General features: G+C 43.3%; 1 protein-coding gene across 1 annotated transcript in view; it reads right to left on the bottom strand.

The window, feature by feature from the left end:
* Positions 1-13,476, bottom strand: part of ezrb (ezrin b) — an 81,211-nt gene that overhangs the window by 54,371 nt on the left and 13,364 nt on the right. The window contains 1 exon segment of the mRNA XM_023974001.3: positions 1,865-1,960. Coding sequence (XP_023829769.1) covers positions 1,865-1,960 — 96 coding nt within the window.

Below are 13,476 nucleotides of genomic sequence, written 5' to 3'. Positions count from 1 at the left end.
TGATTGATCATTGATTGATGCATGTCCTTCAAGAATTATCTGCGTCCCAAATTGCACCCTGTTCTCTATATAGTGCACTACTTTTGACCAGAGCCCTGTAGTGCACTACTATAAGGGAATAGGGTGCCATTTGGGATGTAGCCCTATGTCTACTCGTTTCATGAGTAGCAAATAATGATGGGATTGGATAAACTTTATTGTTCCCGGAGGGTTAAATTGTCTTGGACGCACGGTGCTGCATTAAAAAAATGCACTGTTATATTCCTCTTTAAAAAAGGGATGTGTAAAATGCATGGTACTGATAAACTTGAATGATCCTCTGTAACGTTGTTTGTTTACTGGCATTGGTCTCTTCTTCTGTGTTGGCTCCAAAACAGGAACCAAAAGGTATTGATGAGGAGAATGGGAAGCGAATGGGGTGGCTGTGTGAAGAATGGTGGGCGAATGGGGTGGCTGTGTGAAGAATGGGGTGGCTGTGTGAAACCACTGGAATGTTCCTAAGTAACTAAGTAAAGTTACTCTACTACCCCTATAACCATTTATACACCTTTCACTGTAAACTAAGTAAAGTTACTCTACTACCCCTATAACCATTTATACACCTTTCACTATAAACTAAGTAAAGTTACTATACTACCCCTATAACCACTTATACCCCTTTCACTGTAAACTAAGTAAAGTTACTATACTACCCCTATAACCCTTTTGCTTTAAACTAAGTAACGTTACTTTACTACCCCTATAACATCACTATATTTACACTAATGCTAATAGTCTAGTCTAGCTCCTCACATTGTGCTGTAATGCTAATATAGCAAAAGGAAATAGTTTACTATCCGTGCAATATAAATCAGCCAAAACCAGATACTGTAAGGTGGGGTTGGTGGGTTTGTGTGACCTCTGATGTGATAACCTGAGCCATTTGATACATACAGTACATATCCTGTATATACAGCTCTGATGTGATAACCAGAGCCATTTGATACATACAGTACATATCCTGTATATACAGCTGTGGTGGTAACCAGCTGACCGATTTGGAAATTCTCACATTGACACAGGCTCAACTCAATTCCACAAACACAGGTGGAGGTGTTTTAGCTATAATGTAACTAAACTGTAGATATACTGTAGCTATACCGTCGCTATACTGTCAGCACAGAGTCTACATGGTCTACAAATGAATGAAGCCAGAGCAGTGTGAGATTTCTGTTTGCTCAGGAACAACAGCAAGAGTGAAGTAGAACTAGTATTTTAGTTTCTAGCAGTTCACTAAGAGTTCACACTACCAACTGCACAGGAATTTCATTGGAGTGGATTCACTGGAAATTGCTTGCGTCACAAATGGCACCCTATTCCCTATAGAGTGCACTACTTTTGACCAGAGCCCCGTGGGGATCCTTATGGGCCCTGGTCAAAAGTAGTGCACTAAATAGGGAATAGGGTGCCATTTGACAGAGTCCCTGAAAGGATGTGAAAATAAAAGAAGAGAGATTAAGAATTAGCCACCGGCCTGCACAGGAGTGAGAGAGGGTGGCCATTGGCCAGCCGCAATGCTTTATGTGAATTCAATAATGCAATGAGTGAGTGGCTACTGATTGATTGAGTGAGTGAGTGGTAAGCAAATGTAGTGTGGAGTGATTTGACCCCGCCTTTAAAAGAATGTGCTCTTTTTGTATGGCCTATTTTATTTTGTTTACCATAGAATGGTTATGCCAAAAAAATTGCAGGAGTCCAGCGGTTTAAGAATACAGCGGGAAATGGTTTGAGAATGCCTGAGCAGATATGAACAAATATTTGTACAGTACTACATCAGGCAAAATACAGGGGACTTGTAACATTGTCAGTCCTAGATTAACCTTACCTTTTTGTCAAGCTTCAGCCAGGTGAGGTATCCTTTACCGTCCACATACTGAAGACCAGAGTACCAGACTTCCCTCAAGCCGATGGTCTTCACCACCTGTGAACGAGAAAGAGACAGTACCATGAATCAACACTGTCAGTAAGCCAGTTACTAGAGACAAACTGTACCTACCAAACACAAAAACTAGGATACACTGTGAAGGCAGGAACCTGACTTGAGATCTGAACACTTCTTGATAATTGCATAAATCATGCATTGATGTCAATGGAAGATTTGAGTGAAAACTCAAGTTACATGCACAGATCTCCAGGCCTAAATTAATGGATATCAGTAAACAATGTATAGTACCTATATATATTAAATCCACTAGCTTACACAACTGCCACACAGCAGTAGTATATACAGTACTGGTCAAAAGTTTGGACACACCTACTCCAAGGGTTTTTCTTTATTTGGACTATTTTCTACATTGTACAATAATAGTGAAGACATCAAAACTATGAAATGACACATATGGAATCATGTAGTAACCAAAAAAAGTGTTAAATCTAAATATATTTAACATTTGAGATTCTTCAAAGTAGCCACCCTTTGCACACTCCTGGCATTCTCTCAACCAGCTGCATGAGTTAGTCACCTGGAATTAATTTAAATTAACAGGTGTGCCTTGTTAAAAGTTAATTTGTGGAATTTCTTTCCTTCTTGATGCGTTTGAGAAAATAATTTGTGTTGTGACAAGGTAGGGGTGGTATACAGAAGATAACCCTATTTGGTAAAAGACGAAGTCCATATTATGGCAAGAACAGCTCAAATAAGCAAAGAGAAATGACAATTCATCATTACTTTAAGACACGAAGGTCAGTCAATCCGGAACATTTCAAGAACTTTTAAAGTTTCTTCAAGTGCAGTCGCAAAAACCATCAAGGGCTATGATGAAACTGGCTCTCATGAGGACCACCACAGGAAAGGAAGACCCAGAGTTACCTCTGCTGCAGAGGATAAGTTCATTAGAGTTAACTGCACCTCAGATTGCAGTCCAAATAAATGCTTCACAGAGTTCAAGTAACAGACACATCTCAACATCAACTGTTTAGAGGAGACTGTGTGAAATCAGGCCTTCATGGTCGAATTGCTGCAAAGAAACCACTACTAAAGGAAACCAATAATAAGAAGAGACTTGCTTGTGCCAAGAAACACGAGCAATGGACATAAGACCAGTGGAAATCTGTCCTTTGGTTCCAACCGCCGTGTCTTTGTGAGACGCAGAGTAGGTGAACGGATAATCTCTGCATGTGTGGTTCCCACCGTAAAGCATGGAGGAGGAGGTGTGACGGTGCTTTGCTGGTGACACCGTCTGTGATTTATTTAGAATTTAAGGCACACTTAACCAGCATGGCTACCACAGCATTCTGCAGCGATACACCCTTCCCATCTGGTTTGCACTTAGTGGGATTATCATTTGTTTTTCAACAGGACAATGACCCAACACACCTCCAGGCTGTGTAAGGGCTATTTTGCCAAGAAGGAGAGTGATGGAGTGCTGCATCAGATGACCTGGCCTCCACAATCACCCGACCTCAACCCAATTGAGATGGTTTGGGATGAGTTGGACCGCAGAGTGAAGGAAAAGCAGCCAACAAGTGCTCAGCATATGTGGGAACTCCTTCAAGACTGTTGGAAATGCATTCCAGGTGAAGCTGTGTGTGTTATTTCATAGTTTTGATGTCTTCACTATTATTCTACAATGTAGAAAATAATAAAAAAATATAGAAAAACCCTTGAATTAGTACGTGTCTCCAAACGGGACTGGTACTGTACATCCAAGAACATCTTGGAATACAAAACTTGCTTTTATCACCAAACCACATTCATTTTCACAGAGATGCGGTAACATTTGGGAAAGAATTCAACCGAAACCACTCAAACCATCATTCATTCAAGTAATTTGTGTAAAATAAACTAGATTGTACCACCAGTGCTGCATGATCACAAGCAGAGCATAGCGTCTTGTATAAACAGGCCTTTGAGCCCTGTGGCATTATGTTGGCATGGCCCGGAGCGCCTGCCCTTAAAATGACATACTCAGGTACCAGGCTTAATCTAACCAGGCCTCATAGGATTACACTTTTCCCAGCCCCGGACATACGGGTTGGCTCCTTCTAGCCTGGAGCCAGATCCGCTTGTGCTGTCTTGCCAACTCCTGTTGGTTCCAGATCCGTTTGTGCTATCTTGCCAACTCCTATTGGTCCCAGATCTGTTTCTTATGTTTTGCCAACTCGTATTGGTCCTATATCTGATTGTGCTGTCTTGCCAGAGTTGGTAAAACAGCACAAACAGATCTGGGACCAGGCTAGGTTCCTTCTCCACAGGAGACTTTGACTGGAAAAAGCAGTAAGTGCAGATCAAATCTGCACTGACTAAAAGCAGCGAGTAGCTAGCCACAACAACGTCATATATTTCCAGTTGTTGTGCTTCAATCTATAGCTAGAGGACTCCTGATATCTCCAGGACTGAGAAGTACATTTTTATCCTAATCTGTTGTCTAGTACTGCCTTTTTTCTAGCTAGTGCRATCTACTTTAAATGTTGTCTGTCTACCCAGTAGCCTACTTGGTGTGTGAACTGTTGGCTGCTCATAACTTGCAGCTGATTCTTGAGCATCTGGTTGTCGCAGTTCATCAGGTTGTCGCGGTGGTGGCACAGGGATACTCATTTCTCTTAAGTGGAAATTTTCTCCCTCACTCACCCTGTCCATCTCCTCATTTGCTTTACATGCTGTCACTGTCACTTGTCCACTCAAGCTTAACATTGTTGCCATCTACTGCCCACCAGGTAACCATCAAGTTCCTCAATGAGCTTGACACCTTGATAATCTAATTTCCTGACAATGGCTCACCACTCATTGTACTGGGCGACTTCAGCCTCCTGGCGTCTGCCTCCGATTCATTTCTTTCCACCTCTTTCTTTCCACTAATTTCCTCTTTTGACATCACCCTTTCCCAGTCCCCTCCCACTCACAAGGCAGGCAATGCGCTTGACCTCATCTTTACTAGATGCTGTTTGCCTACTAATCTCACTGCAACCCCCTTACAGGTCTTTGATCACTACTTTGTTTCCTTTTCAGTTTCCCTCTCCTCCAACCCTACCAACTCATCCCCTACCCAGATGGTCACCCGCCATCGCAATATTCATTCTCTCTCTCTACCATCTCCTCTTCTATCCAATCATCTCGCTCTAAATCCTTCTCTATCCTGTCTCCTGATTCTGCCTCTTCGACCTTACTCTCCTCCCTTTCCACATCCTTTGACTCACACTGCCCCCTTTCCCCCCGGCTGGCTCAGCCCTTCCCTCCTGCTCCGTGGCTGAGTGACTCATTGCAAGCTTAAAGAACAGTGCTACAGGCAGCTGTGCGAAAATGGAGGAGAACTAAACTTACGCATGACCTATCATCCTTTCACTCCCTCCTCCCTACCTTCTCTTCCTCTGTATCCTCTGCTAAAGCTACGTTCTATTTTTACTAATGACCTGGCACTGGCATTAAACAAAGCCTGTCTGTCTATGTATGCTGATGATTCAACCCTATATGTGTCAGCAACCACAGCAAGTGAAATCACTGCAACCCTAAACACAGAGTTGCAGTCAGTTTTAGAATGGGTGGCCAGTAATAAACTAGTCCTGAACATCTCTAAAACTAAGAGCATTGTATTTGGTACAAATCATTCCCTAAATCCTGGACCTCAACTGAATCTGATAATGAATAATGTGGCTGTTGAGCAAGTTGTCATGGTCAAAACATATTGATTCAATGGTTGTGAAGATGGGGAGAGGTCTGTCCATGATAAAGAGATGCTCTGCTTTTTTGACACCACACTCCACAAAGCAAGTCCTGCAGGCTCTAGTTTTATCTTATCTTGATTATTGCCCAGTCTTATGGTTAAGTGCTGCAAAGAAGGACCTAGAAAAACTGCAGCTGGCCCAGAACAGAGCGGCACATCTTGCTCTTCCCTGTAATCAGAAGGCTAATATCAATAATATGCATGGCAGTTTCTCTTGGTTAAATGTAGAGGAGAGACTGACTGCATCACTTCTTGTTTTTATAAGAAACAATGTGTTCCAAATAGTTTGTAGAGTCAACTTACACACAGCTCTGACACACACACTTAACCCAGCAGACATGCCACCAGGGGTCTTTTCACAGTCCCCAAATCCAGAACAAATTCAAGAAAACTTACAGTACTATATAGAGCCATGATTGCATGGACATCCCATCTCAGATTGCTCAAGGGAACAACAAACTTGGTTTCAAAAAACAGATAAAGCAACACCTCTCCCCTATTTGACCTAGATAGTTTGTGTACATACTCATATGTAGGCTATGTCGGATGTTTTAAATGTATGTAGTTCTGTCCTTGAGCTGTTGTTGTCTATTAATGTTCTGTATTATGCCATGTTTTGTGTGGACCCCAGGAAGAGTAGCTGCTGCTTTTGCATTTTATCACTAAATTTCAAGCTTCTGCATCTAACCCTAGGAAACTCTTTTCCACCTTCTCCTCCCTCCTTAATCGTTCACCCCTCCCCCTCCCTCCTTCCTCTCTGAGGACGACTTTGTTAACCACTTTGAAAAAAAGGTTGACGACATCCGCTCCTCATTCAATTAGCCTATTGAGTCCACTGGTCCCACTCACACATAACTACCCTACGCCTTGACCTCATTCTCCCCTCGCTCTCCAGTTGAAATTCTGTGACAAGTGAGGTCCGGCCGCCTGACAACCTGCCCGCTTGACTCCAAACCCCCCTCCCTTCTCCAGCCAGCTCTGGAGACCTTTTCCCATTCCTCACTTCCCTCATCAAATCATCCTCGACCACTGGCTGCATCCCCTCTGACTTCAAAATGGCTAGAGACTCTCCCCTCCTCAAAAACCAACACTCACTCTGACTGGTATCCCTTATTTATTATCTTTCCAAAACACTTGAGCGTACTGTCTTTGACCAACTCTCTCGCCATCTCTCTCAGAATGATCTTCTTGACCCTAACCAGTCAGGCTTCAAGACAGGTCACTCAACCGAGACTGCGCTACTCTGTGTCACGAAGGCTGTCCTCACTGCCAAAGCTGACTCATCGCCTCTGTTCTCATCCACCTAGATCCATCCGCTGCCTTCCGCACCATGAAGCATCAGATTCTCCTCTCCACCCTCTCAGGGCTGGACGTCTCAAGCATTGCATACTCTTGAACTGCATCCTACCAATATTTTATCTTCTTTTTGCAACAAAAAAAGTTACGTTAGTGTGTAGTTCCAGTAGTTAGCTACACCACTAGATGTCAAAAAAGTAAATAACTACTGAAAACACCACAAAGATCTGAATTTAGTTCAACTGCCACCAAGCTACAGCAAAATGTAATTAAATTACTACATATAGTTCACTACTGGTCTACTACACTGGTCTACTCCCCAACACTATGCCTCTATTGTTTGACTTCTGAGGAACCCTAATAGTGAATGACTAGTGTGTACTGTCTGCATGACTGGCTTCTTTACAACACATTGGAACATTAGGAAATGATGGGCTGGGAATTGCCAGGGACCTCACGAACCAGTATTATTATGATACTTAGGTGCCGATACGATATGTATTGCAATTCTCACGATTATATATGTATTGCAATTCTCACGATTATATATGTATTGCAATTCGATACTATCATTTTATTGCGATTCAGTGTCACAAACATATTGCTCACCATATGTTTGCTGCAGCAGAGGGACAAGAGAGAGCCATGAGAAAAATAGTTTTGATCAGTCATGAGAAAAAGAGTTTTGATCAGTCATGAGAAAAAGAGTTTTGATCAGTCACGAGAAAAAGAGTTTTGATCAGTCACGAGAAAAATAGTTTTGATCAGCTATGAGAAAAAGAGTTTTGATCAGTCATGAGAAAATGGTTTTGATCAGTCATGAGAAAAATAGTTTTGATCAGCCATGAGAAAAATAGTTTTGATCAGCCATGAGAAACATTTTTTGATCAGTCATGAGAAAAATAGTTTTGATCAGCCATGAGAAAACGAGTTTTGATCAGTCATGGAAATAAAAGTGCTAAAAACTAATTGGCTCACCATTTAAAAAGAAGAAGGAGAACAAGCTATGAAGGAAAAATAGTGGAGTTTTGGTGCAGGTACAGCCAACTAGCACAAAAATAATATTACGCTATTGTCAAAATGATAAGATAACATATATCGTAAAAGATTATACCCTGATATGTAACTATATCGATTTTATTCTACCATTAATCAGAGATTAGTGTAGAGAGAGGGAAGAGTAGTCAATTACAGATCTGGGAAATCACTTGTTGCTGTAAAGAGAGGTGCTCTTTTCCGCTGACCTCCAGGTTTTTAAATTATTTTTCAATATGACTGCAATATGTATATATGTATAGGCTGAAATGGCACTCTATTCCCTATAAGGTGCATTACTTCTGGTCAAAAAGAGTGCACTTTATAGTGTGTCAAATTGGGAGAAACCCTATGGGTAGGTTTCCCAGACACACAATAAGTCTACCCCTAGACTAAAAAGCGCTTCCAATGAAGAATTTCCATTGAGAATGATTTTTAGTTCAGGACTAGGGTTATTCCATGTCCGGGAAACGGTACCTTTAAGTTATATATTATGGGGTATGGAGAGTCTATAGACCAGACATTTCAATTAGGATGAGAAACTCTCACCAGTCGCCAGGCCATGTTCTGTTTGTGCCGCTGCCAGATTCCCCACCCAATCATCATGTGGGGTGCTTAGCTGGCTGGGTGAAGCAGCTTGAGTGAACACCACACACACACGGCACTCCGGCCAAACCCATTCCTATCCGATAAGCAGTGGCCAAGGTTAACATAAAATCAAGCGCCCAGCACTTACTTAGCTGCCACCTAATACGGATCTGGGCTAACGTGCCAGGGTTGCAGGAGATGAATGACTTTGGTTCAGGTTAAGTTTTTTCTCTCCAAATTGTATTTTAGCACAACAAGCACTGACTGGTCAGGCCTGAAATGAGAGAGTGCCTCTGACTGCGTTGTCTCCCCTGGAATGAAAGTCCTGAGGGTTTTAGGAGACAAACAGCCCCTTTCATAGGTCTTTGGGACCGGGAACCACACAGAGAGGAGGGAGGGAGAGAGAGAGAGGCTATTGATGAGTCATCTAAATGAAGGAGTCCTTTTCCCCAGGGGGATAAGGTACAGGGGTTCTGGTACAACTAGAGGCCTTTGTCTGTCTGCAAAAGCAGAACATGTCTGTCTAGGGATGGGTCAAACACATTTTTATCAAATAATAATAGTACCTGTATTAAAGACAAAACCCCACCGTGTGTACTGGAATGAACTAATCAACATTCCAAGAGTTAAAAGGCTGCAAAGTACTTGACCAAAGAGTTATAAACTGGGTGTGCCACTCACTGCCAGGCCACTTCCATCAGCCAATCATTAAACAGCTCTAAGACAAACATTTGCAGTTGAATCAATGAAGCTCAAACTGCAGATTACATGTTAGCTGTTCTCACCCAACACAAAAGACCTAGGCTAGTTTAGTCCAACAATGGATCCAAGATTCGTGACATGCAGGACATCGAAACATTCTCTCATTCTTTATCTTTGGGGCGCAGATCATTGTTAAATATGCAGTATTATTCAAAGGATTAAAGATGTATAATATACACCATCTACATCCTGTATATAAAACTGGAGGGGAAAAAACTATTGAGAAGCAGCTTGAACCACCTCTGGACAACTTTTGAGAATCCCCCACTCTGCATCACATGCAGTCTGAACAGTGAGACAGGGGCACAAATGCCACACCTTGCACGGTCACTCCAGTCAAACTTCCAAGTGAACATTTCTCTCAGCAGTGTTTATGAGGGCAAAAGCCCAGAGAGAGAGTCATCTGTTTAGGTGGCCTGTCCTGAATGTATACATTCACAGTATCTAAGAAAAACTGTGGGGAAAAAGGCTTTAAGCAGTTCTATGGAGAATCAAAGTGAGTGTGTTGAAGAGGTAGGACTGAGGCAGCAGGGCTGCACGTCAATGGTCCTATGATCAGGGCCCACCACAGAGAGGAGGATATGATCAGGGCCCACCACAGAGAGGAGGATATGATCAGGGCCCACCACAGAGAGGAGGATATGATCAGGGCCCACCACAGAGAAGGATATGATCAGGGCCCACCACAGAAGGGAGGATATGATCAGGGCCCACCACAGAGAGGAGGATAGATCAGGGCCCACCACAGAGAGGAGGATATGATCAGGGCCACCACAGAGAGAGTAGGATCAGGGCCCACCACAGAGAGGAGGATATGATCAGGGCCCACCACAGAGAGGAGGATAAGATCAGGGCCCACCACAGAGAGGAGAATATGATCAGGGCCACCACAGAGAAGGATATGATCAGGGCCACCACGAGAGGAGGATATGATCAGGGCCCACCACAGAGAGGAGGTATGATCAGGGCCACCACAGAGAAGAGGATAAGATCAGGGCCCACCACAGAGAGGAGGATAAGATCAGGGCCCACCACAGAGAGGGGCCCACTCCAGGCCACTTTAACAGGGGATGAGCTCATCACTGGATGCTGAGTATACCAGTGTGTGTGGGGGGTCACTCTGTGTGTGTGTGTGTGTGTGTGTGTGTGTGTGTGTGTGTGTGTGTGTGTGTGTGTGTGTGTGTGTGTGTGTGTGTGTGTGTGTGTGTGTGTGTGTGTGTGTGTGTGTGTGTGTGTGTGTGTGTGTGTGTGTGTGTGGTTGTGGTGTGTGTGGCTGTGTGTGTGTGTGTGCTGTGGGGGGAGGCCAGGGGAGGAAGTGGGCTGCTCATTTGACGTCTATACAGTATGGAGCAGGCCTTTGCCGAGAAGTTGCTTAAACAGCCCTCGTGGCATGCTGGGATAGTCCGCATGAAGGTGCAAGCTGGTGGCTCTGATATTCAGCAGTCTCAGCCATGTACACAGGCTTGGAGTGTGTGGCCTCCAGATTACAGGCCTGACAAAAACAATTGGCTAGGTACTGGTCTGTTTCAGCTGTCGTGGGCAGCCTAGCTGTTTGGAGAAGGAGACCAGTTGGCTAGGTACTGGTCTGTTTCAGCTGTCGTGGGCAGCCTAGCTGTTTGGAGAAGGAGCCAGTTGGCTAGGTACTGGTCTGTTTCAGCTGTCGTGGCAGCCTAGCTGTTTGGAGAAGGAGACCAGTTGGCTAGGTACTGGTTCTTTTCAGCTGTCGTGGGCAGCCTAGCTGTTTGGAGAAGGAGACCAGTTGGCTAGGTACTGGTCTGTTTCAGCTGTCGTGGGCAGACTAGCTGTTTGGAGAAGGAGGTGCTTTCTGTACACTTGAGTGCCACGCATACAGGAACCTTTGAAATGTTTGTACATTTGATTGGTGATTCAAAATGTGTGTGTGTGTGTGTGTGTGTGTGTGTGTGTGTGTGTGTGTGTGTGTGTTGTGTGTGTGTGTGTGTGTGTGTGTGTGTGTGTGTGTGTGTGTGTGTGTTGTGTGTGTTGTGTGGTGTGTGTGGTGTGGTGTGTGTGGTGTGTGTGTGTGTGTGTGTGTGTGTGTGTGTGTGTGTTTGTGCGCATGCACACTTCTGTCTGACTGTCTGTGTCCTTCTCTGCAGGATATTTCTGCTACTGACTTCACCCGCTCATGCCAAGTTTCTAATTCAATTAGGTCACAGGCTTTGGACAGACACATTTCTAACCAGAGGAAGCAGTAGTTCAACGTCAGTAGACTTCAACTTTGGCTACTGGTGGTTATCAGATGGACAGTTCACAAGACAAACCCATTACGTGCACCTGTATTGTGAGCGTCGACAAACTGTTTCCAACACAAATTATTCTGGTGCACGACAATGTCTGGCACACCCCACTGAGGCCTTTCAACACGTAGCTGAAGGAATTCTTAGTGACACCGAAGTGGAACATCTGAATCTAATGCTAATATCTCTGCAGAGAGCCTGAAGGTAAAATTCCCTAGACATGTATCCACACACACACACACACGTTATTCAAGAAGGGGCTATGCCAAGCCAAGACAATGCCTTTCCTCTCCCCATGGCTCTCCCCATGGCCCCATGGCGTGGAATAGAGGCCTGCTACAGATGTAGGATCTTAATTTGAGCCAGTTTGCTACTGTACAGCAGGAAAATAATCCTGCAGCAACAGGAAATGTGAGTTATTATGTGGATCATAATTATTGGACATTGTAGGGGTTGATACATTTTTTGTTGGCAAATCAAGTCTGACATTTTTTTTGTGGGAATTACAAAATTTAGAAGCCATTTTTAAACCTTGAATATACTACAAGTTTGCATTTCCTACAGTGCAGGAAAATGATCAGCAACAAAAGAGTGAGAAAATTAAGATCCTACATCTGTACATCCCATGATGCCTTTGGAATCCAGTCCACACTGTAGCTACAGACGTAACACCATGGGACTCAACCATTACATAAGCACATTAAAAAAACTAAAGTTCTATTTGTCAAATACACCAGAAAGGTGCAGTGAAATGTGTTGTTTTACAAGGTCAGACATAGTATTAAAAAAAAAGCTAAGTGCCTTGCTCGACGGCACATCGACAGATTTTTTACCTTGGGTATTCAAACCAGCAACTTTTGCTCGAACCACTAAGATAGCTGCCGCCTTCTCACATCCAGTACATTACACTGAAGTATCAACCAACAAGAGGTTACGGCAGCAACTTACTACAAGCTCGTCAATGTACAGTAATCTGAGAACAATACGATATTATCTTATTGTCCCTCTATACTTACTATACAAACATGCTGTATTCAAAGATGTTGTACAGAAAACATTGATGTCAGGGACCGGCTCAAACACATGTATTTCTAGGTTCTATGGGAAGGACAATGATTGGGATGATTCACTTCTAGAGGTCGACCGATTAGCATTTTTCAACGCCGATACCGATACCGATTATTGGAGGACCCCAAAAAAAGCTGATACCGATGAAATCGGCCGATTTTTATATATATATATATATATATATATATATATATATATAATAATGACAATTACAACAATACTGAATGAACAATGAACACTTATTTTAACTTAATATGATACATCAATAAAATCAATTTAGTCTCAAATTAATAATGAAACATGTTCAATTTGGTTTAAATAATGCAAAAACAAAGTGTTGAAGAAGAAAGTAAAAGTGCAATATGTGCCATGTAAGAAAGCTAACGGTTAAGTTCCTTGCTCAGAACATGAGAACATATGGAAGTGGTGTTGGAGGGCCAGTAGGAGGCACTCTTTCATCTGGTCTAAACAAAGATCCCAATGCCCCAGGGCAGTGATTGGGGACACTGCTCTGTGTAGGGTGCCGTCTTTCGGATGGGACGTTAAACGGGTGTCCTGACTCTCTGAGGTCATTAAAGATCCCATGGCACTTATCGTAAGAGTAGGGGTGTTAACCCCGGTGTCCTGGCTAAATTCCCAATCTGGCCCTCAACCATCACGGTCACCTAATAATCCCCAGTTTACAATTGGCTCATTCATCCCCCTCCTCTCCCCTGTAGCGTGAATATGAACACGTTCTCATTTGCACGCAACGACCTGGGGGAATTAGT

This window comes from Salvelinus sp. IW2-2015, linkage group LG28 (assembly GCF_002910315.2).
Source record: "Salvelinus sp. IW2-2015 linkage group LG28, ASM291031v2, whole genome shotgun sequence".
Lineage (NCBI taxonomy): Eukaryota > Metazoa > Chordata > Actinopteri > Salmoniformes > Salmonidae > Salvelinus > Salvelinus sp. IW2-2015.
This window is presented reverse-complemented; position numbering and strand designations above follow the sequence as displayed.